Source organism: Hippichthys cyanospilos, chromosome 1, assembly GCF_059441005.1.
Source record: "Hippichthys cyanospilos isolate Australia breed blue-spotted pipefish chromosome 1, RoL_Hcya_1.0, whole genome shotgun sequence".
Classification (NCBI taxonomy): domain Eukaryota; kingdom Metazoa; phylum Chordata; class Actinopteri; order Syngnathiformes; family Syngnathidae; genus Hippichthys; species Hippichthys cyanospilos.
In genome coordinates, this window is record NC_142369.1 from 29,946,502 (window position 1) to 29,971,881 (window position 25,380).

Genomic DNA, 25,380 nt, shown 5'->3' on the forward strand with positions numbered 1-25,380 from the left:
CAGAAAAAATATATATATATATATTGGCTGTCTCCAAAGAACTCATGCAAGAAATGTCATATGCAGTATTTGGAGTTATTCGATCAACTGGTAACAAAAGGCAACATCGCAATGAGCTCTTGTCAACGATTTTCATCTTTTGACAATGAATTTCAAATATGCCGTCAGTAGTGAGTTTTCTCATTAGTTTAATTACAAATAATGATTAGGGGGTATTCTTTAACCGGGGCATACTATATGCACTTCATTGCCTGGTTGTACGACGGTGTTCGATTGTGAAATTATGGGATTGTTTTTTATTTGGAAAAAATGTGAGACTATCTCGACCAAGGTGATTGGCGAAAAGAAATAGCACGCGACAAGAATAGTACCGCCTTAACAAAGGACTCCACTGCGGTGATTGGAGAAAAGCAATACCACGTGATTAAGTCTGTTGCACCCGGAAGAATGACAAATGGTCATCACCGCAAGTAATATACATTTGTAAGGTAAGTACAAATGGAATCAGTCTTTTAGAAAGACACGCAGCTGCGAATGAACAAACTTTAAAAGTTGTTCACATTTAAGAGTGAAAGGGAAAAAAATCTCGATGAAAACGAAGAATGTTTGCATTTTTGTTTCGTCGCATATATAATACTTTATCTCAAAAGCATTTTGATGAGTCTGAACTTTTTCATCGCAATTTCGGTACATGCGATCTTTCCTTTTTCGCGTTGTAATCACACGTTCATCTTCAACTCTGAGCATCTGCCGTCGTATTTTTTTTCCTATGTGTTACCCAAAGAGTACCATGGCATCCTACTTCGACGAGCACGACTGCGAGCCCACCAACCCCGAAGAACAGTACCGCCAGAACGCTCTACTTGAACTGGCCAGGTGATGAGCTGTCTACTTGCAGGCATCTTTGTAAAATCCTTGAAATCCAGTTCAAGGTCCATGTACTGCACGCTCTTTGTCTTCTCTAGTGAGACAACCTTGGCAGACAAGTAGGACGACAACTATGCATGTTCCCGGTCAACCGAAAGTAAAGCGAGATGTCATAGGTTCCCACATTTATCTCACAAACTACCACTTCAAAACAGAATTTATTCTCCAAGTCAAATAATTAATTGTAAAATGAACTTTCAAAGAATCAAAAACGAGTCTATCAACTCTACTAAAGATTTATTTTCGAATGTTTTGTAGTATAAATTAAATTGAAAAAAAAAGATAATACTTAGAAAAGAACTATATTCTTGAAAATTGAATTAAAATGTAGAATTCTTAAACATTTAAATACAGTTCAACAGTCATCTGGAAGTTTTTCTCTCATTTGCCAATAGGTGGCGCCCACGTCCCCCTTGTGGTACTTCACTAACATGTTGGACAATTTGACTAAAACATTAACCCTGACCTGACCTCTTTACTGTTGTCATTAGTCATGGGAGAGCTTATCATGGGAATCACTACTTGCAATGTTATTTGACCTTTTATACTAGCTTTGCGTGTATGTGTGTGCGTGTAAAGGTCTCTGATGCAGGGTTTGGACTTGATGGACTCGGGGGATTCATCAGACTGGAACCAGCGTCTTCCTCCCCCTGCTGCAAAAGTAGCTGTGCAGACCCTCAGTGTGGTCGTCATTTCTCCCGAACAAGCGGGTGACGCGTCCATTCACACTTCACGCAAATCTGTTTTAGTCCAGCAGCAAGAATGTAGTGCTCCTCGTTGACAAAGAATGACTGCAGAGGGTGTCCATCCAGCTGGTCCCCCACTGATGTTTTGTTTTTTGGTATCGCAGACAGAGGCCTGAAGTGTCCTGTTTGTTTACTTGAGTTTGAAGAGCAAGAGACGGTTCGAGAAATGCCCTGCAAGCATCTCTTCCACTCTGGATGTATATTGCCGTGGCTGGGCAAAGTACTAACACGCGCACGTTTTGGTTCAGTCCGTTGCGATCGCATTCTTTCTCATGGAGCCTTTTCTTTTGACTGCTCAAGACTAACTCCTGCCCGCTGTGTCGACTCGAACTACCAACCGATAATCAAGAATATGAGGAGTTCAAGAAAGACAAGGTGAGTGTTCGGACGCAGTGAACAGTAACACGTTGTGTGTATTTATGCAAGTGTGTTTACGTAGTCTGTGTGTATCATGTAGGAGAGGAGAAAACAGAGGGAACACAGACTGGAGGACCTCCATGGAGCAATGTACACATGACAGTGACCTTTCTATACAAAATATTCAGGAAGTTCTTAACCATCAGAGTCAGAGAGAAAGTATTTGCATATACTAGTTATGATTTGGTATTTGTTTATACAATTTTCTCAAAATATATAATTTATTATATAAATACATTTCATGTCCCACTCTTTGTTGTTTGAAAATGTAAACCACAGTCATTTCAAAATTGTAAGGACATGCGGTATGTTGTGTAGATGATTTATTACTGCAAAGGTTTCACACAAGTTGTGTGTTTTCTGATTGTCAAAATATTCTTAAAACCTCATGAAGATTTAGTGCAGGGCTGATGGACTGTACTATCTGAAGCAGGGCTCTCAAACTCATGGCCCAAGCGCCATTTTTGGTCCAGGAGATATTTTGCCGCACCCTTCTGTTTTGGGGTGTTTTTTCTTTTGCCATTAGTTTGTGTGACTGTTTTTTTTTCTTTGGGCGGGTGGTATCTTTTGCCATTAGGTTGTGGGACTGTTTTATGCGCCACCATAGCTCAGTCCTACATGTAATGAAAGTCCCGACAAAACAGATGGATTGAAAAGATATTCTGTCATCCAGTCCTAGTCATGTCTTCCAAAACCAATCATGAAGAGGAAATTGGGCAAACAATTTCAAGAAAGACGGGTTAGATTGTTATTTTATTTTTAGCAGAGGGGTAGCCCAACATGTCTTGAATGCATCAAGAAAATTTGGGCGCTAAACAAAGAAAGCAGAGTTGAAAAGACAACTCGACAAGCTAAAGAGTATGCAAAGTAGCAGGAAGATGAGAGGATCCAATCACCGATCTGATGTTCAGAGGAACATGTTCTGAACGCTTAAGAATGGATTAAAGCGATTGCATCAGTTGTGGGTTTTGTATTTTTTAATACTTGATGCAGCGCACAGACACACCCAGACTTTGTGCTAGCGGTCCCCATGAGTTCAAGAGCCCTGATTTAAAGGCACAGTGTGTAAGATTTAGACCGTTCTTCATCAAAAAGTAATGAATTAAATGATTGTAAATTTAAAAAACTTGCAAATGAATGTGTTCTTAATGACTTATGTTTTAAATATAACCATAGGTCTAGTTATCCTTAAATGGTATTACATGGGGGGTGGCACTTCTCCAGAGGCGGCCATGTTTGTTATAGCTACGGGCAATGGTAAATGCACCACCTCCTGCTGTCCATAATGAAAAACGGTCTAAATCTTACACACTATCCCTTTAAGAAAGTCCTCAACATTTACATGCAAGTGTTTTCAAGTATAACTAAGGACTTGATCATTTTTAATAATAAATTTGCTGTAACATTCTCTATGCTTGACGTCCTTGTGTGTGCGCAACAATCTTAACGTAACACGAGTTGTGCCTATTTGCATGATTCCGAGGTAATCATCAAACACTAAAAATAATTGTCAAACACATTTTCTCATAATTTAAGATTTTATTTCATATTTGAATATAAATCTCTTTCAAATCAAAATACCTAAATTAAAAGACAAAGCGTACATATTTACAGAATGTAAAGAGAACAATAGCAGGTGTGTATTTGGGATCTCATTTGACACAATGGTCAAGAGAGATGAATCCGTTTTTGTTATGTCTGTGATGAGTTCTTCCGTTTTTTATGCTGCTTAATCTCCCTTGGGTTACAGGCGAACAGAATATCCCAGCTGGGCTACACCCTCAACTGGCCACCAGAAAATATCTGGGGAATTCAAGACATGTCCAAAAAAAATAATAATTTTGCACATTTTTGACAAAATAGAAGACAACTTAAAAAATATGGTGCAGAATGTGGCCAAGTGGCATATTGTACTAATGCCGGTAGAGAATAATAAATCCGACCCCTGCTGTGATGGCTCATACAAGCTGCCTGTAGAAGTCACACCGTGTGACTCATTCCGAAACAGGTGAACATGGCTAAGGCTCAACACAAAGATCTAAAGAAAGCACAGTAAATGTGTTCCTCTGGCACATAGTGATGGATACGGCTAGGACTGCTTACTTGCAAATGTCTACACTTTGGAAAGCGAAGTGCGTATTTACTCATTTTAAGGGTGACTCTGTTTGCCTATATGGACGACATGCAACAATGTCGTTGCTTGGCAAAATTGAGAATAAAAAGAACAAACTTAAGAAGAAAGCGGGTTATTTTATTTACATGCGCTAGAGTGACGTGCACATAAGAGGGTGAAAACATGATGCGTTCAGAAAACTTCAAGCATTCAGAAGCCTTGGGTGGTTGTGTCCAATTGCCACCAATACATGGTACGGTAGAAATGGTATTACTGCAGAAGCATATGGAAGTGTATGGTAATCTAGGCGTGTTTAATTTGTATATTTCTGGCGTAAATAGTCTTGTTTAATTACGGTAATGGGCGATTAAGGGCCTTTCTATAATAATTATTTGTTGCTTTATCTATGATCCTAGGGCACATTTACAGTGGGCAATTTGAATGGTGCTGCACTTTGGTGACATTCCCTCCCTTTGCGCTTTTTCTTGTACTCACGCTGATCTATACTCTTTCAGGCTTCGGTCCAATACTAAAAATATAGGCGTCAAGTGGGCTCAAGCGCCATTCAAATGGCCGACTGTGAGCACCGTCCGAAAATGCAGAATGAAACAATCACGCAGCTCGTGGGCCATCATGGCTCCGGAACACATGCGCGTCCGATCGCATCATGGGAGACATTTGAAAAAGGCTTTCCAATGCAAATCTACGATCCAACTTCATTCTTGACCAGAAACAATTAAAGCTGGATGGGAGATGAAAAAAAAAAAGGCCGTTAACTGTCGTCAACATTCAGAATTCTACAAACATCAATTAATATTCTCATTTAAAAAGTGCAGAACTCCAAGAAGTAGACAAATTTAAAGCAAGGCCACTGCAGCCAACATTTTGTTGTTGTAATCTTCCATTATGGTAGAACATATGTCCAAATATGGCTGGAAAAACCTTACAAAGTCTGTGGAACAACTGTGGAATGTTGCCCAAGCTATCTGAAGAGGTTCCGGATTCAACCTTCCGCCAACTTTGAAAAAAGCCGTTTCAAAACTTGCATCATCCTATAAGTAGAACCACATTTGGGTGAAAAAAAGTCTAAAGTAAAAACATATCAGCAACCATCGTCGAGATCTTCTGTGATCCCAAACCTAGTCTCACTACAAAAGCCTTTCTGCAGCTGAATTTACTGATGCCATAAAAAAAAAAAAAAAAATGCACTGAAGTGGTGTTGACGATACATATTTTTAAGGGTGATCCCAATTCTATCAACATGATCAAAACTCAGGTCCGAACACATCAATTTCAGATGAAAAAGTACGCGTGTATGCGTATTCCCCTCAAAGTCGAGGATAACATACTTGTCTAAAAAGGTATCATCTTCACATACCTTTAGTCAAATAATTAAAGAAAAGATAATTGAGACAATTTTGATGCGGTATTTTTTCTTCACTGCATAGGTATCGGATTGGAACTTTGATACTCAAAATCAAGTAACCTGGACTCTGACAAGAGTGCAAAAAACGTGGTGAGAACGCTTCCTTCTTTGGAGCGACTTCATGAACGAAACGGGTTAGCCTTAATTTAGATTGTGCGTTTGTACCGTCCAATTTGAGCAGCAAATGTTTTCTGTTCTATTCTGTTCGCACTTCACTGGACAGCTTTTAACTCACAAAACGTGTAAGTTGGGGCACTTGTAGGTCAAGGTACTGGTTTCACGTACCGCGCTTCATTTTTCACGACTTTCTTAAATTCCTGTATGACCGCATAAGGACAGCAGACAATCGAGCTGGCTTTCGCCTTGTCGGGGGGCGCAAAAAGATTTTAGGGAGGATGGTCGGCTGAATTTGTTAGCAAACCAAACTCGTCCGTCCTGGCACGCCTGCCACCTCAGCCATCGGTGCATGTGGCGGGCGTCCCCGTAGCTCCTCCTCGCAGAGCTACAACATGGCTATGCTCTCGGGGGTACAGTTGAGATGCGTGGACGTGCTGCTCCCCCCGGGCGACTTGAGACCCTTCGTGGCCCCGCTCAGCGCGGAGTCCCGGGCCCCGGGGCCCAAGATGACCCCCGAGCCGTGGCGGAGACACTGCTGCAGACCGGCCATCATGGTCTCTCCCGTGACCGTGCCAAACTCGTAGGTGAAAGTGCCGTAGAAGACCAGGATGTCCACGGTGAAGACCCACTCGCAGATGGCTGCCGCGTGCTGGAGCATGAAGCTCTCGTGCACAAAGAAGATGCCGCCTGGGAGGGAAAAGTTAAGGAGAGACCTTGGGCTTCTATGCAGTATCCCTCCCTTCTCCCGTACTCATGTAATCACCTATTCGATTTCATAAAGTCAACAATGGGGCCCTAAAATAAGGATTCTTTGGATTTATTTTATTTCATTACAACCATGCTGATTCCGATATTAGGCAGAAAAACATTATGATTAACTATGTTTTTTAAATGAATAGATAGATGACACTCGTGGTCAGCACTCCTCTTGATATTAAGCCACATTCGCGCACTGCAGTAATGTGATTATATACATACGCAACCTCTTATCTACACAGGCAAACTGTTATTTTGTCATCAGAAACACATTTTCACTGCTTTTGTTCATGTCGGGATGTTTCAGATGCTACTGAAAAAATATTAGCGTCAAATGACAGATTTTCAAACAGTGATTACTAAAGAACGGAATACGGCAGAATCTTACTTTCTTTTTCTAGATAAAGAATGGAATCGAAGCTTTCGTACGGTACCACTAATGTCTACATAGACATGTAATACAATATTCTGTCAGCCTTGAAAGATGCATCAAAAGGCTGGAAATCGGCGGGAACTCGAGGGGTTGCCTTTTCAGATAACGCTTGGGACTGAAAGAGCTAACACAACAAATACGAATTACAGGCCAGCCATTTGATTGCCTTATTTTTTCCAATCAACCAGCTTGACAAAAAACGCCTTTAGCTTTAGGCCATAAACATGTACAATACATAACACAGCGTTATGTATTGTTACTGGTGAAATACGATTTAGGCATGATGCCTTTGAACTGCTATTTTTCTTTTGTTTTAAATGAAGTGATGCCACTCGTGGCCAGCGCTCCTCTTAAATGAAAAACTGCCATCTTTCTCAAGGGTCACATTTAAAAGTTTGCTTTCAGATCACTTGCTCGTGTATTTTTCGAAGGGCCCGTATCGCTGTACTTGACACTTTCCGCAGATAACTATAGGTAAATATATGATTATGCAGTTCATCACTTTTGGCACAATGGCGATTCAGCTCCTTTCGAGGGACGAGTTATTTTGATGGCCATAGTTCTAACCTGGAAATCATGTTCTATTAGCCACGAAAGTCCCGTAGCCAACAGAACGGCGGTTCCTTTTTCCCCACGAGCAAGTGATTTCCTACGGCCGTTCAACTGGGCAAACACAGGATGATAATGATTATTATTTTGAAAATATAGATGGCCAGCTAATTGGGCCCAGGTAAAAACCTCTATAATATATATACTAAGAACATGCGCCTGTCCACAAACAAACAAAACGTCAGCAGTCAAAAGGATACTGAGTACAAGCGAGACCATGGCTGCCAGTGCCAGGGCCACGCGGAAGTGGGCCATCCAGTAGTCCAGGGCGGTGACGGCCACCCGATAGGTGAGCACGCACTGCAAGCAAACGAAGAGCAGCCCCGCCGGGAAGGCCACGCCGGCGCCCACGTAGTGAAGGGACTTGGCGTGGTCCACCTGCCGGACAGGCGGGCCCGCTTGCACGAAGGCGTCGGAAACGAGGAGGTCAAAGGGGGGAGGGGGGGAGCTTACCTGGAAGTTGCCCACCATTACCAGACCCATGGCGTTGGTGCAGCCCGACACCAGAGCGCCGGTATTGACCCAACACCGGTGGCTGTGTTCGATCACCTGGGCGTAGCGCAGAAGGCACACCATCGCCACTGCCGACACAAATGCACATCCGCGTCACGCCGGCCTTCTTCAAAATCGATGAGAGACGAATTACCGGAAATCGCGGGGTATAAGACGCAACTGTTTCCTAGTCCGGTGTGGCTTATCTGCCGTTTTTTCTTTTTTGCTAGCCACCGGGAGAAAATCCACCGGTAAAGCGAATGTGTGTAAATGTTCAAGGTGCCAATTGAAGGAAAAACTATGAAATGGAACTGAAAAGATGTCAATCAAAGGCTGTGGTCCAAAAGTTTCATAAATCTATGATTAAAAATATGAAAATTGAATAATCTATTGTTTAAATGTTAGTGACGTGTAAATCGCAGGCATGTTGAGTTAAAAACAATGGAAAAAAAAATCCATATACCATCTTTCTGCACAAATATCTGATGTTCTGACCTGATGTTATAGTCCGGTGCGGCTTATTCGTGACTTTTTTTTTTTTTTTTTGCTAGATTTTTGATGCTGCAGTTTTTAGACCGGTGCTGTTTAAATTCCAGAAAATACGGTAATTCAAAGCCCATTACCGCAGATGACATGGCTACAAAAAAAAGATGAGCTGGTTTACAAAACCACAAACTGTGGTACTGTGGACTGTGTACGTTTTCCCATTAACAGACACGTTGGAAACTTTTGGCCCAGTGTAGCCGCAGAATACCGTATGCTCAAGTCGCCTTAGGTGACCTGTGCCAGACTACAAGAGTGAGAGAGTATGAGGGAGAAGCGCATTACTAAGCCCACAAAGGACAGATTGTATAGATCAGTTGAGGCAACGCATGCCTGATGATTGATTTTCAAGTTAAATTGTTGGACAATTGAAATAGTCATTAACAAGGATCATGTTTCCGTCGCCGTTCCCCCCTCAGGGGTCGCCGCACTCAATCGCAAGTCCTCCATCTAAGCCCGTCTCCTGAATCCTCTTCTCTCACCTTCATGTCTTTCGATCATGTTTACATCGGTTTCGGAAAAAAAAAAAAAAAAAATCTTTCAGAGCAGAGGGCAAAAAAATGGGGCAAATGAGTGGTGATCCAGCATGACAGAAAGAAGAGGAGTAAAGGAGGAAGGCCAAGGAGGGGGCATGAAGGAGAGAGGGCAGTGGAGGGTTGCTGGGGGAAGGAAACTGCATTCATTATTGATTTGGAGAACTCGGGCTATTTCAAGCCCCTCCGCAGAGCGAGCGAGCGAGCAAGCGGGACACTGACATGGGCGCCGTGCGCACGCAGACGCAGACACATGACAAGCTCTTCAAACGCATTTGCATCCGTGTGTGTAAAAGGGAAATGTTGACTTCAGTCATTTTACGCCCTCATCAGCCATGATCATTTGATGAGTCACCATTTTGATAAGAAAGTGAGAATACGCTAACCGGACTGATCCCGATCTTGCATAGTGTAGAAAACGCTTTACATCACTCTACATGCAACCACGATAATAAAAACATTGTTATTGTTACCTTTTGGGCAGTGTCATTGAAAATTATTGTAAATGGAGTTTGTTTTTGTTTTTTTACTCAGGTTCTTGTGTTGAGTACTACTATATCAAGGGGAGTGTGTGTTAAGCCCAACTGGGTGTCTACTACACTTACCATATTTCTCTGTGTACAAGTCGAGCTTTTTTTCCCTCATTTTCAACCCCCGTATTGGGGGAAGTCGACTTATACCCGCATAACTCAAAACCAGACCAATTTTCTCCACAGAACTGTGTTTGAATAAAACAGATTTCAATCACAACATAAGTAATATCATGGTATTTACAAAGCTTAAAATGGTTACGTATGCAGTGGTACCTCGGTACTCGACCATAATCCGTTCTGAGGTGGTGGTCGAGCACCGATTTGTTCGAACACCGAAACCAATTTTCCCATAAGAAATAATGGAAAGTATGTGTGCACAAGTAAATGTGCACAAGCGGTACATGATAAAGATAAAGATAAATAAAGCATTATAAACCATTTTGTATAATTTACTTACGTTTTGGAGAGTGGTTGATGGCATACAGGAATGGATGTGGAGAGGACGGGAGGGAGTTACTCCTTCCATGATGACGCTAGCTAACTGCGACGCGAGGTACACCGCGTTCATATTTTGCTATAATTTCCTTCTTCGGTTCAATAGTGGTCCTCATTGTTTTCCTCTTTGCCTTCCCCTTATCACTGTCTTTCTTTGGACCCATTATTAAGGGCTAGAGCAACACGAAAAAGTTTAAATCCGGGAAGAAATACTCGAACAAACGTCTTACTCCGCTGGCGGTCTGAGTTGAACTGGAGCTTACCCGCTGGCCGAGAAGGGCCGAGGAGCGCGTTCGGGTCGGCTCGGCTCGGCTAGTCGAGAACCGAAAATCTGTTCGAGGTCCGATGCATTATCTACTTGAATTCTTTGGTCGAGCACCGATTTGGTCGAGTATAGAGGCGGTCGAGTACCGAGGTACCACTGTACCTCTAATACGATATAGTGTGCATCAATTTTAGCGCGTTTGCACTTTCAATGCAGTTTTGGCAAGTGCCGCCTTATTGTCACAGTCAACAACGAGGCTGCGTGGATAATTGTTCCAGTGGACTTTGACCCATTATGAAAAGGAAAAGACGGCTTGACTTGTCCGTTAAAAAGAAAAAAAACGCAAGAGCAGTGGCAAGGCACGCGTGGATGTCAGCAGGTGGATAAAGAAACACAGCGAAGAGCAACCGATCCAGTTGTGATTTCACCACAGTTGTCATTTCAACGTCCAAAGTTCATCATCAAATCATCTCCAAAGACCTCCATTTCAAACAAATTGGACGGGTCCGAAAATGATTGCCCGTGGATGAGTGACCAGAATGTTTCAACAATTGACGAGGAGATAGGAGAGGAAGTCTGGGAGTAAAAAAAAAAAAAAAGAGGTGGAGGGGTCGACTTACAGTATAGACAAGGTTGGCTTGTACACAGAGGAATACGATAAGTCAAATGTGACACAATGTAATAATTGGCCAGGTAAACTCAAAAAGGATTCAATACGTTTTTGTTGAAACTATCTTGGCAAGTGATTCCAAATTGTGAGTTTTTTTAAATCCTTAGTTTCAGCCTATATGCACATTTTTAGGTCAGATGAGTTCAATGTCAACGAACCACTCAAAACAATGCATTGATATAAAAGAATAATGAATTATTCAACCGTATATGGTAGAAATGGACCGCTCGAGGAAATAGGGTATCTTTCGAAAGATACAGGCAGGAGTTTTTGCCAAGCAAAGCTAAACCTATTGCAGAACTAGTTTCCCCAAATATCAATACATGGAATAAACAGCCTTCCACAAACTGCACACATTATTACTACCATTGTTTGTGTTCCGTTTCAGTTGCGACCTTACCCATAAAGGCTCCAACATTGCCGATGAGGCTGAATAGGCAGCTTTCAGGGGGATACGAACCGCATTTACTGCAAAACATCAAGACAAAATGAGGCGTTAACAATACTTCAGGGTCTCTGCAGATTTCAATAAGCCAAACCTGACTTAAATATCATAATGAATGCAGTTTAAGATCCATTTCACATTGGAACTGCCCATGTTTGCAAGTACCGTAATTAAGTTTTGCGCTAAGTTTTCTCAGCTGCTATGCTAACTAACTAAGTTCTAAACACACTGATGCACACGCAATACAAGCGCTGGTAGTGTTTGATCAATTCTGAACAAACAGGTAACATCCTAACATCCTAACAAAAATGTGACCATTTGAAAGCGAGACAAACATTTATGCATGTTTTGAATTAAAGTAACAGCAATATATATTGAGGATCTTTAACATTTTTATTTGAAAAGCTAAGATGCGATTTTAGCAGAATTTGGGGCATTTTTAGGCCTTCATTTTAAATGATTGCATTTGAGACTTTTAATTATTCCTACACTCCCCATATACCCTCTTTTTGTTGTCATTGCAGTTGCACAAGGGCAAGGCAACAAAATTTCACCAGACAGGCTTGAATTGTCCAAAACACACACACACACACACACACACACACACACACACACACACACACACACACACACACAAAGACAATGACCAACAGAGGGAGACAGAGCCCCAAGATCTTAGATTAAAAAAAAAAAAAAAACCCACATGACTTTAGACTTACCCCCAATGGGAGCCACAGTATAAACCGGGGGGAAAAAAAGCTTGCAAATGCCACATAAAAATAGGAGAAAAATAACACTAAAACTGATCAAAAGCATGTCATCAACACGGCAATAGGCCAGGAAAGGAGCAGCAGGCTTGTGATTACTTAAAGAAATCACTGTATCAAAGAAATCTTTGGGCCTTGCAGCGCCTTTTCACACGTCGGAACGGGAGGTTACACAAAGACCGAATCAATTACGTCACTTCGCGTGCTTATGTAGGTCTGTGGGCCAAATGGCGACTAATGCACTGAGGTGAAATTAAAGGAAGTTTGTGATGTAATTGAGGACACCTGATGAGCGGGATGTCCTGGATGGTGCAACAGGTCTTGGGAAAGCCCGGTCGGAGAAGCTCCTCTGTGCATGTTACGTTGTAGGACCTGCAGTCATGACACCACCAGATCACAACACCTTATAGTCAATAACTTGATCATTTGTTTGACAGAATGTGTACATGTGAACGCCACTGTCTCAAAGGCAATCACTCACCAGTTCTCTACAGGACAAACATGGTGATTCATGACGGCCATGGCATACCTGAACAGTAAACAACACAAGTGTCATAACGCTGCTCACTTCAGTAGTAAGGCTGGCGCGATACATTGAATTAGTTTGATGGAGTCGTCATTTTAAAAATTGAAGATTTGAAAAGGAGCTCAATCGTGAACTCAAGATTTTGCGAAAGTGCCACAATATTGGATGGGTGGTTTACAACAGGTACTGACTACTGAATGGTGGCATTTAAAGTGACGGTTCACAAATTGCCATTTTTTTTAGAAGTTTGTATTTTGTCTATAATCATCTTTTAGTCCCAGACATTTTTAGATACTCCTTTAAGCCCAAAACTTGATTAAAAAAAAAAAAGAAATTATACCTTAGACGCCTGGACAAAAAAAATATGTCTTTGGGATTAAATGAGATAATGTGATACTGTAACTATATTATTTTTCACATACAATCAATATTTTTAAATACATGTTTTTTGACTTGCTGTCGGCTGAAAATGACATTACGTGCTGAAGGCTCGAAGACCAATCTATCACTATTCGGCTCATAAACGTCAACTGAGCAAGAGGTGAGACAGGTTATCAAAATAATTGCAGACAACTTTTTACTGCTCAAAATAGCAAAAGGTGCACTAAGCCACAGCAGCAAAAATGGAGGAAAAAAAGATAAGCCGCACTGGACTATATGTTGCAGGTCATAATATAAAATATTGATGCCAAAAGATGGCATATGGAAGTTTTCTTTTTTATGTTTATTATAAAAGAGATTGATGAATGGATATTTTCAACATAACATCGACAGAATACTGGTTACGTCCAATAGCAGTTCAAGCTCAAAATCAATATTTCAATTGTCTTCTTCTGTCTCTTGTTTTATTGATTATTTTAGTGAACATAAACACATTGCACATAATTCGTCTATGCAATCATAAATATATAAGTACAATCATACAGTATATACTGTATATCGAATTTACACGTCATTATCTATTCATACAGGATCTTATTCAATAAAGAACATTTTTATATTTTCAGTCATATATTTTTAAAACTCTTTGTGCAAGGCGATTGATTCACATCTTTTCAGTTCTATCTCATAATTGTTCCATAACTTGACACATTGACTGGTTGATTGTCTCCTGATAGGTGGCAAAAAACAAAACAAAACACAGATAAGCCACACTGGACTATCAGCCGCAGGGCTCAAATCATAAGAAAAAAAGTCACGTCTTATAGTCTGAAAAATACGGGATATGATTTGGGGTTACTCATCACACTTTAAATTGAAGCCGAGGAATTCTTTTTTCCAGAGTTGTTCTGTGTACACACCAGCAGTGCTGGTTCCAAACACACGATGGTACCATTTAGAGTCGGTAAATGGTAAATTTTAGAGCATGTGTTATTAGCTATTTTGGTAATCGACTACAGGACTAGAAACATGACAAGTCTGTGCATTGTCTCATGTTATTATTACAAATTAACAACAGTAATAGAGGCAATGAAAAGGGCCTCCAGCATGGTAAGGTTTGGGGCATGCGCGCACTACTCACACTATCCATATTCCTGTGATGGAGAAGGCAGACAGGCTGACCGGCAGGACGATCCAGGCAGTCATTGGGCTGGCAGTGAATTGGCGTTGCCCCAAGCATGGGGTGAGAGGGCGGCTTCGGGTCGGAGTGGCGACACGACACGGGGGATCGGACTGGGTCGGGTGGGGTCGCGGGGTCACTAACACACGGGGGAACACACAGGGAGGGGGAGGGGGGATACGAGAGGACAGAAGGGGGAAAGACACGGCGCGTCTGCTAGGGCAATCCGCCTGCAAACTGACAGAAGAAACAGGAATGCGCTTGTATACTGTACGTCCTTTCACACGTCACTCTTAGGCAACCAGAATATTAGTCGAGGCTCTCGTTATGATCCAGCGCATTTCTATAATACTACATCAACAACCACGGTAATCTATGTGTTGTTATGTTACATATAACTCTCTTAAAAGCCAAACTGAGTATCATTTTTATAAAGGTAGACTATTTGATTGGCTATTTCGCAAGTGGTCATGGTGTTGGGGGCACCGCGGTCAGTGTACCAGAAAAGCTGAAAAACAATAAACTGAAGTTCATATTTTATTGATAAATAAAGCGTCTCAAAATTGCCATGCAAAAAATAGAAAAATGAACATCGTATTGCGATGCCCATACAGCATAGGTCTCAAACTCCGGTCCTCGAGGGCCGCAAACCTGCATGTTTTGGACTCTGCTCTCTGAAACACACCTGATTCAAATGATTAGGCTCATTTTCAAGCTCCTGCAGAGCTTGCTGATGAGCTAATAATTTGAATCAGGACTGGAGTTTGAGACCTATGCAGTATAGTGTCATTTCATATTACAATACTGTACTGTATATCGGTATTAATGCCCAGCCCTACACATTATCGGTTTGTGCATGTGTTGTTTATTTTAATAAGCGGGTAAGTAGGTCAGCTTCATCACACGTGTTTACTGATGAATATCCAATAACTGAAAAAGAACCACCGTACAGTCGGTGTACCAAACCTTTTCGTGGACGAACTGGAATCTTTTTTTTCCCTTTGTTGTGAGTAAACAGCAGCAGAAAATTGTGTTTACACAGAAACCCAGCAAGCCTTTACCAATGAAGATATTTTACAGGGGGAAGGTGGAATACACCATTAAGTTGGTACACCAACAGGAAGGTGAAAGCAGTTAAAAAATAGCAGAAGTATTACAGGAAATGTGATATGCATTGTTCCCCCATACTTTTAGACATTTTTCAGGAACAGATTTCTGGAATTCTTCCATAAATATACACAAAAGATAAAGAATAACAGCACACTTGAAATCCACTTGTCACACTCTAGTTAAAAATCAATGAAATCTGTGTTGTTGGGGGGGGGGGGGGGGGGGGGGGGTAGTTTTGTCTTGCACACATAGCAATGATCATTGTTGTTGCCATGGTAATTGTGAAAACAGAACTTATTTGTTGATTGCCTCGCGATTTTTAGAACACTCGGAGTATTGGAGACTTCTCGAAACTTAGACACACCTCGTGCCAGAGAAGTTCTCGCTTCTGCATCCAGAGTGCAAATGAGTGGCGCTTGGGTGAAGCCACCACTGGCCGACACAGGATGTCTCATTTTACATGACTTGGGTGACCTTCACCAACCTTCCCTATAGGGAAGAGGCCATTTCCAGGGACATGTTTCACCAACAGACAACTAACTATTAATAGATATTTTTCTGCATCTTGTTGATTGAAAATGTTAAGCCTGTGTACTATGACATTTGAATCGTATTCTTGCTTAATACGTCGAAGACTTGTGCAAACGCAGCTTTGGTCAAATAATGACTGACTTGCGTAGACTTGCGAAAACCAACTCTTATAAAGGCATCTCTGAAAATCCAAAAGCCTACGGTGTAATGTAATGTTTCTCAAAGATATTCACCCCACCAAACCACACCACACATACACACAAACACAAAACCAGACAATATTTGTCTGAAAATAATAGTAAAATACTACAGAGGAAAACCAGGGGATCATTTTAGGCTTCATCTGTAAAATATAGTTCCGTTTCTACATCATTGTAACTACATTTACATTACTAGAATTAATGTACTTCATACGAAGTACTCCCACAGCATCAATAAAAAACGTACGATGTTGAAGTTCTCCCTTTATAGAATTGCAACGTTGCCCAACTGTGACAATTGTCTTTGTAAATAACAAGAATTGGTTCAATTCCTTGCCGTTTGAGAGCATAATTCAGATTAATACTCGTTGTCTGCTCCATAGCACCACAACTTCATAAGTGACTGACATACTGCAGAGAAAGAGTGACCCTGCATGCAAGGAACTCGGGAGTGTGCATTTGCTTATTTATTTGTGTCGGGGGCCACACAACAGTGCAACTGGGAGCACACCTGCGCTAACTACATCTGACGCCGCTTGCACTGCCTCCCAGAAGAGACGCAAGCAAGTTCACTCAACGACCGCCAAACGAATGCGACCACGGGACAAGAAAAACATTATTATCGCGCTGTCCCATCTGATCGAATGAAGCGCGCAACTGTTAGCCGCGTTAGCTTGGACATCGCCAGTTCTGGGATGCACTTTACCGGCTGGTCTTTACGCACGCCCGCATCTTCTTTTTTTTTAACCTCCGCGAAGAACGGCTCATTATGGAAAAAAAGCAGAAGTCAAGTTTGCGAATGGATCCATGAAGTAAATAGTGCATTCATGAATTTACACCTACCGCCAATCTGCAAGACCCTCACCGCACACCAACAACCTTGGTCTCCCTTAGAAATTCGCTCTTTCTTAGCTTATCGAGCGTGCCAAAGTGGCTTCCGCCTTATTAGTTTCAAAATAAGACTTGAGGACGTTCTCGTAACGTTTTCGTGTTCATTCGAATTGTTTTGTAAGGTAATTGAAGAAAATAAACAACACAATATGGTATTACAATATCATACATTGATAATACTACCGCCGTGAACAAAATGATACATACTATGCTTTGGAAAGTAGCCATTTTTAGTATTTGTAGTTTGACGGCTAGTGTACATTACCTATGCAAAGTACCACAAACAACTCTCTTGCACCAAGTGACATACAGCATGACACACTTTCGTAATATGTGTATTTACATAAGCTATAAATGCTCTGTTGTTTGTTTCGCATAATATAGTTTTTATTTTGAAGGAATTACAGACATGCTTCATGGGCATGCTATCTACCTTGACTCGTGTGGTCCGGCCCTCAAAATTGTGGGCCACTTCTCCATTATCCAGGAAGAATAACAGACGACAGTATTGGTTAATACAAAAATAGTTAATTGTAAAAGAAAAGACACAAATTACACAGTAAATTATAAAAACGTTTATTCTCAGGTCTATTCTCAGGTATAAAATTATATGTGACGTGTCAGTTGTATTAATAAACTGCATCCATTCAAATTTAGTTTCAAACTTAAGATTGCAGCAGACATGAGAGCTGAAATGCTAAAACTAACCTTGTAGAGGTAGATGTAATGTAATGAACTCACCTGCACACTCCTTTCAAGTACAGAGGTAGAGATGAAGGATGAACGTTTGTCGCAAAGTCATATCTTTAATACTTTGAGTGTCAAAACGTATTTACTGTCACGTGTCCCAAATAAATTTCAGAAGATGCATATTACATTTATGCTAATGCAGCATTTTTCTCTGATTGCCTAGTATGCCTTTTCAATGAAAATCTGTAGAAATGCGTCAACTGTCTAAAGAGTTCCTTTTTATTATGGTTTTACAAATTGTCCGTTCTAGGGCAACAATCGGATGTCCAATAATTGGATTGGTTTGGAAGTAAAGCTGTTTTTGAAGACTGAAATATGATTAAGAACAATGACAGGTATGATACAGGTAGGCCCAGCCAGCAATTTACATTCATTAGGGTCACCAATGAGCCAATGGCCCATGCCAGCTGACTTTGGGAATAAACAAATAACCATTCACACCCACGCTAGATTAGGCAGTTAAATCTTTAGTGATCTTAACATGCGTGTTTTCGGAATGTGGGAGGAAAGTGCCATCCCCGACAAAAACCCACGCAAGCGCGGGAGAACAAGCAAACATCTGTGAGGCAGCCATGACCCATATTCAACCATTGTGTTGCCTGGCATGATGAAATCAGTCAAAAGCAATGCATTGTCATACTTATAAAGGCTATGACCTTTACTCATTTCAGCTCTTAACAATCCAGTACCCACCCCCAGTTAAAGGCTTAATACCTTGATCCTCTTTTATGTATCTGCTGTCTTTCTTAGTTCAAGGGAGCCGGAAAATTGGCATCGTGCTAAACTGCTAAGAATCTAGAGATTTAGTTTCCTAACTTAACGCCGGACTATGAATCATTAATTATGCAGTCTTTCAAAAAATATATTTCAATTTGAGATTCAGGATTCAAAGATTCTTGCACGGTATGACACTAGTACTTGTATTCATTGATAACATAGTTCTCATTAAATGACCTATCCTAGCAAATGTTAGTTTCGGTAAAAGGGCTATTTGTTGAGATATGCCACCCTGTCCACATTATCTCAGCCGGAGAGATCAGCAGGGGATAATAGTATTTAGATGTCCTGTAAGCACATGGATCCTCCCTGTCAGCAACATTAATGGGGCCATGGGGCATCCTGCTCATGTCTTCCATGCTTAGGTAAAATGGTATTAGACAGAAGTAATGCTGGCAGTCTCTGTCTTCTTTTCATTTAGCGCACTGACATGGGGAGCACAGGCAAAGTCCTCCGCTTCTTCAACAGGAGACAAAGCCTCTTCCCCAACTATAAAATCACAGGTTCTGACGTGAATCGGAGGTCTTCGGAGATTGTCTATCCGTCGGCAAAGGAGAGCTGCGTGAGGACATGGAACTCCATGCAAGAGCTGAGCAAAGACATCTACGATATCTACGCTGAGTATGAAGACGAAGAAGACGACGTCCAGCACAGCTGCTTCAAACAGATTTCCCCATCCAAGAATTATACGATCAACATCAATGTAGGTGGGAAGCCCTTCCAAATCGCTTACAAGATGGCAGCGAGATACCCCAAGACCAGAATTGGAAGACTGGCCACTTATACCGACCACAACATGAAACTGGACCTGTGCGATGACTACAACGTGACCAGCAACGAGTTCTTCTTCGACAGAGACCCCGAAATCTTTCACAGCATCTTCAATTTCTACAGGAGCGGTGTCCTGTGGATCAAGGACGAGCTGTGCCCCCGCAACTTCCTAGAGGAGATCAACTACTGGGGTGTGAGGATCAAGAACACCCACCGCTGCTGCCGCATCTCCTTCGAGGAGAGACAGGACGAGCTGAACGAGCAGCTGAAGATCCAGAGGGAGCTGGAAGCAGAGGTGGAGATCGAGGAGAACGAAGCGCTCTTTCAAGATATGTTCATGGGCCACAGGCGGAGAGCCGTTTGGAATTTGATGGAGAAGCCATTTTCTTCCGTCAAAGCTAAGCTGATGGCCGTGACCTCCAGTCTATTCGTCCTGATCTCACTGGTGGCCATGACATTGAACACGGTGGAGGAGATGCAGTACAGAGCTCATATGGGGCAGCTCAGTGGAAAGACTTACTGGGAGTACGTCGAGTCAATGTGCATCGCCTTCTTCACCATGGAGTACCTGCTGCGTCTGGTTTCCACCCCTGACCTCAAAGCGTTCAGCAGGAGCGTGCTCAACACCGTGGATCTGATCGCCATCCTCCCTCAGTACCTCCAGGCCGTTCTTGAATTCTTCGACAACAAGGAAAACTACATGAAGCACGAGGCTGACATACAGGCCGTGGGGCAGGTGGGAAAGCTGGGACAAGTCTTGCGGATCATGAGACTGATGCGGATCTTTCGCATCTTGAAGCTGGCCCGACACTCCACGGGGCTGCGGGCGTTCGGCTTCACTCTGCGTCAGTGCTACCAACAAGTGGGCTGCCTGTTCCTCTTCATCGCCATGGGGATCTTCAGCTTCTCTGCCATGGTGTACACCGTGGAACATGACATGCCTCAAACAAACTTCACCAGCATTCCTCATGCGTGGTGGTGGGCATCGGTAAGTATGTCCTCTTGACAGTGAAAGCTTCTGGGCAATCTTTGTGTCCAAAACAGGACAATGGTCCCCTTTTTACAAAAGCGCGGTGGGATGTAATCCCTTCATTCGGCACTACTGCCTATGCTTTGCGGCTAGCGCTTCTCTCAAGGCCACTCTTTGTCATTTGGCGGATTTTCATTCTCTGATCACGCAGTCAGTAGCCGGTCTCCATGTCAGTCTTCGTGCAAACAATCCACATGCCAAAACTATGATGAAACTCAGCACCAGTTTTGTTCAAGGGCAAAACTCCGCGTAGAGAAAGGGCAAAACTCTGCGTAGAGAGATTTTTTTTATCATCTTCTGAATGTAGACTATGGCCTTGTCTACATGTAACCGGCATTGTTGTTTGTTTATTTAAAGAAATCGCATCTTTTTAAATCCAGCACAGTGTGGTTTCATTCACTTACAAGCAATGTTGGACAAGTTACTTCAAAACTGTAATGCATTGACTATTACTTATTACTGTCATGTCAAAGTAATTAATCACATTACAATATTACTGTATTTGAAATTTGATGCATAACACTACTATCGCATTACTTTAATACTGTTCTCTTCACCATGCCTGGAAATATGGATTTGCCATTCAAAATGTAGTTCATTACGCTCATTACACATCCAGTGAAAGGTTGGCTTCAGCCTAAGACAAGTACAAATCATTTCATCTGTATTCAACCTTTATTGAACCTTTAAAGACAGGATACAAAATCTTATTGTCTTTTAATTCCTTTATTACTTAGCTTCACAGTAAAGTGATGCACTGTTTATGCTGTAGGCAGAAACAGTTGGTGCATGTCGCAGTTTCAATGTTAATATTCAAATTCAAGTTGAGTCGGCTCGTTTTGGGACATTGGTTTCCAAAATCGATGGTTTCAACGGGGCTAACCTTAGCAGCTAGCCCATATCGCTGTCAGTGTGCTTCATCTTGATAACGACAAGAACTATCTATAGAATTTTATTAATAGCATTTGCAGTGAAAATTTGCGATAGCTTACCTTGTCAACTCAACTCCAAGAAGCGTATGTCGATCTTGTATTGTCCGTATTCAACCCGTCGCCTACTGCTGCCACATTCCTCTCTGCTGTAGTAGATACTAACAGGAGCAAGTCCACATTTTCCCGCGGACATTTCTTCTTTGACCTTGTAGTGTTTTAGGCAAATTTGGAGGGAAAAAATAACACCACTTTCAGGCTAAAACTGCATTGTAATGCATTACACTCATGACAATACTTTTGTAATGCATTACTCCCAACACTGCTCACGAGCAAGGCAAGACGTTAAGCGGCAGTAGTGTCGCCGAATTGTGTTCAATCAGAAACCGCCTCTGACGTGCCCAATCAGAAAGAACTACGCCTCTGATGTCACCAGTATCTGCGTCTTTGACGGTAAAAAGAGTAGCGCGATGACGCAAATCTACGTTTAAATTGCTTGCGCGCAACCATCCGGAGGCTTGGGCAAATCTCTTCTTTGGCCGGAGGTTTTGAAAGATTCAGTTCTGATGAAAAAAAAAGCCCGCCTATAGCAAATAGGGCAAAACGTGACATTTACTGCCAGTTTGCAAGAACCCTGGCTACGTGCAGACAAGACCTAAAACACACCTGTAGGACGCAATAAAATGGTTTATTTTTTAATAAATGCCGTTTGAATGGTATTTTGTTTTCAACTCAGCTAGTACAAACACAATGGACATTGGGCCACTAAATCTGGTGACTTATTTGAACAAAGGTACCCGAAACGCATATGAGCAAATCTAGGTCAGACCTTCTTGACCGAATTGACAGCAGAGACGGGGAAAATCCAATCCCAAAAGTAAACAGTTTGGCTTTAGCTACACGTGCTACTTACTTACAGGTGTTACTTTCTGGATCAGATTTTCCCCATCTGTGATTGACAGCCACATTCTATATCGATGTGCGAGTCATTGTTCACTGGCACGACTCTACAGTAAATTGGAAATTCCTAGAGTAAATTGATAATCGTGTAAAATTAATTTTTGCATTGAAAACGTGACGTTTTGTCTCAGTCTAAACAGAATAAAATTTACACTTGGATGCACTCTGATTATTTCACTTTCTTCTGACTGTAAATTTTACTTTCTCACTTAACTGTGTTTGGACTGGGACCATCCTTTTCTACAGTAAGTTTTGAATTGCATTGTGCAGCGTGCTTTTAACCTGTAGCTCAGTCATCACTTCAATGCCTTCTGTCCATGCATCCATCCATCCGACCAGGCATCTATCCATCTTCTATAGCCATCTTCTCATTTAGATTCGTAAGCTCTATCCTAACAGATCTGTGGATTATTTTTTTTTTTTTATTAGGAAACTGTCTGTCATGGGCCCCGAGAGTCATCATTACAGTCCTGCCACTTATAGCACTTTGGGCTGCACTGATGAGCTCAAACAAATTCCATTCAGGTCCAGTTTACTGAACCTACTCTTTCTACCAAGACTAGTAAAATGTAAAGATTCCCTAACTTATCAGATTACATTAATTTTTCAAAGAGCAACTATTATCGGTTCTGGAAACCACTGGTTGATATTTCACATTTACAGAAGACAAATATGTAATATAATATAATACATTCCTTTGTCAACTCTTCCTCACCTCTGCCTGTAATTTGTGTTTTACATATTTATAAATCCCATCCATCCATTTTCAACACCACTTGTTTTCATGATGGTCATGCTGAAGCTTGACATGGAAGGAGAGGGGGGATACACTTTTGACTGGTCGCCATCCAATCGCATTAAACATGTGTATTAACTATCACTTGACTAAATTTAATGTTTCCCAAAATGTGAATGCATTGCCTTTTTGCATTAAAAAATAAACTTGTAAATGTTTTTGACAATACTGTTCTTAAGTAAAAAAAAAAAAAAAAAAAAAAAAAGCAAAATTAACAAAATGTTTTCTGCTCCTCATAATGATTGTGATTGCTCTGCCCTGAAACCTCCACAGGTCAGCATCTCCACTGTGGGCTACGGCGACGTTTACCCAGAAACCATCCTGGGTCGTCTCTTTGCTTTCATCTGCATCGCTTTCGGAATCATCCTGAACGGTTTGCCCATATCCATCCTCTTCAACAAGTTCTCAGACTACTACTCCAAACTGAAATCCAATCAGTACACAGCCTCCGTGAAGAATCGAGGGAAAGTGAGATTCGTCAAGAGGACCGTGCAGAAGCTAAACGACTGCTTTGGAAATGACCGCTGTCATGCAGACTAAAGAAATTGTATTTTTTTTTGTGGAGTGTACGTGATCATTTTTGTTGCTCTCAAGAGATTCTCCACTTTGCTGCCTTAACAAACCTGGCTAATGGCCTGATGGAGATAGCGGCTTCATAAAACCCTCTCTGCAGTATAATTGACCAAAATTGGATGAAGCTAAAACATCTCACATCTCATAAGCAGAAATGGTTTTAAATAAATCGCCCATTTGGCGTGTCTTCCTTTTTAATGACAGCCTAATGTGTCATTACTGGTGAAAGAAAAGTGTATCAATCAGGTCTCAAATGAAATTCGTATTATTTATTTCAACTGATTTATTAACAAAAAATGGTATCTTCTGTTTCTCTTGATTAAAATATTGTTACGTCAAGGACTACACAACATGTATGATTGAATCTTAAGGTTGCCATGCTTCCGTTTGCAGTTTCCAGAACCACACTTAGTATTAACTGGTGTTCTGGGTTTTTTTTTTAATTGTTTTTTTTAAATCAAAAACCTATGTATTTTAATGCAGTGGTTCTCCAAGCGGGGTCCCAGGAGTCGGTGACTGCACGGGGTCCGTGAAATCCTTTGGGTGGTTTGGAACTGATTTAGTTTGTCTTTTGACAGTTACAGATTTGTACCTTATTTGGCTTAGTCTGTTTCGTGGCGACCTCTCTGCCCGTTGTTGACATTGCATTTTGTGGTGGGGAAGAACGGTAGGCTATGCAAATATTTTGCTTTGATAATCATACTCGTTTGCATCTAATTAATGTTTTCTAATGAAAGGAATATCATTTGTAACTCAGGTATGTGACAGATTTAATCTGCGCCATTTGTGTACATTTAGTACACTTGCGATATGTTTGGCATATTTTCTTTTCCTACCAATTTTACAATACGTATAAATGAGTGATAGCTGAGAAACTCATTTGCTTTCCTCTGTCTGCCTACCGAGTTATTGTCATTGTAACATGTAGGAAGGACAGAATATTGGGTTATAATTAGGAAAAAATATATTTATTTGTGTATATTTCATTTTTTTATTAAACTGTGAAAGTATTCACAAGGGTTCAATAAAGCAATCAATTCAACCAGTTTCATATATTTTTCAAAATGTAATATTTTTTAAATTTGTCAAAATACGTTTGGTGTCTACCATTGCTTGCTAACGAGGCAATGAAGCCAGCAAAGCTAAAGAGGCATTTTATTTTATAAAGCTGTTTTTGACTAAATAATTGGTACCAGCCTCTTTGGGGGAAATTGATCCGATTTGCAATTTTTATTTTCTCAAATTCTGTATAGCGGAAAAATAACTAATCTTACTTGTTGTCAAATTCAATGTGTTGCTGAATAAAAAGGGCACTTTTGTTTGGCTTTGTCAAATTCAATGTGTTGCTGAATAAAAAGGACATTTTTGTTTGGCTTGAAAAAAAAAATCCGCAAACATTTGCAATGAGGGCCCTAAGAAAATGTGCTTGGTAAAATGGGTCCCTGAATCCAAAAAGTTTAAGAACCCCCGTTTTAATGGATACCAAATGCTACAATAGTATATTTTTTACATTAAAATTGCATTTGAAAATCGGTGTATATTTTTTCCGCTGAATTTCAATTTAATTTGATGTGAGTAAAATGAATAACAACCTTAGCGAAAAAACGGACAAAACGTCCAATCAAGGCTTGGGAACAAGTTTAAAACCATAAACGTAAATACTGTATATTTTGATTAAGTTCCAAAGG

At 41.1% G+C, this 25,380-nt stretch overlaps 3 protein-coding genes across 6 annotated transcripts; 2 read left to right on the forward strand and 1 right to left on the reverse strand.

Annotated features, from left to right (window-relative positions):
* Positions 1 to 404: 404 nt before the first annotated feature.
* Positions 405 to 3,498, forward strand: rnf181 (ring finger protein 181). 3 transcript variants are annotated; one of them, XM_088412415.1, is made up of 7 exons: positions 433 to 488; positions 785 to 876; positions 966 to 1,043; positions 1,507 to 1,637; positions 1,778 to 1,893; positions 1,974 to 2,048; positions 2,131 to 3,498. In XM_088412415.1, exons 4-7 carry the CDS (start codon positions 1,514 to 1,516, stop codon positions 2,188 to 2,190), a joined length of 375 nt encoding a protein of 124 aa, XP_088268541.1. In that variant the 5' UTR covers positions 433 to 488; positions 785 to 876; positions 966 to 1,043; positions 1,507 to 1,513; the 3' UTR covers positions 2,191 to 3,498. The 3 variants fall into 3 exon arrangements, with proteins under 3 accessions (XP_088268523.1, XP_088268541.1, XP_088268531.1); XM_088412405.1 differs by having other exon boundaries at positions 966 to 1,024; XM_088412397.1 differs by lacking the exon at positions 966 to 1,043 and having other exon boundaries at positions 405 to 488.
* An 822-nt stretch (positions 3,499 to 4,320) lies between these two features.
* On the reverse strand, positions 4,321 to 21,731 carry LOC148430069 (transmembrane protein 150A-like). Of its 2 annotated transcripts, none has more exons than XM_088412374.1 (8): positions 21,427 to 21,731; positions 14,336 to 14,611; positions 12,769 to 12,816; positions 12,573 to 12,659; positions 11,476 to 11,543; positions 7,998 to 8,125; positions 7,745 to 7,922; positions 4,321 to 6,433 (listed from the first exon to the last, which is right to left on the reverse strand). In XM_088412374.1, exons 2-8 carry the CDS (start codon positions 14,398 to 14,400, stop codon positions 6,132 to 6,134), a joined length of 876 nt encoding a protein of 291 aa, XP_088268500.1. In that variant the 5' UTR covers positions 14,401 to 14,611; positions 21,427 to 21,731; the 3' UTR covers positions 4,321 to 6,131. The 2 variants fall into 2 exon arrangements, with proteins under 2 accessions (XP_088268500.1, XP_088268510.1); XM_088412384.1 differs by lacking the exon at positions 21,427 to 21,731 and adding an exon at positions 17,059 to 17,119.
* On the forward strand, positions 18,988 to 25,016 carry LOC148430070 (potassium voltage-gated channel subfamily V member 2-like). The gene is made up of 2 exons (XM_088412359.1): positions 18,988 to 20,392; positions 23,393 to 25,016. Exons 1-2 carry the CDS (start codon positions 19,064 to 19,066, stop codon positions 23,657 to 23,659), a joined length of 1,596 nt encoding a protein of 531 aa, XP_088268485.1. The 5' UTR covers positions 18,988 to 19,063; the 3' UTR covers positions 23,660 to 25,016.
* The last annotated feature ends 364 nt before the right edge of the window (positions 25,017 to 25,380 follow it).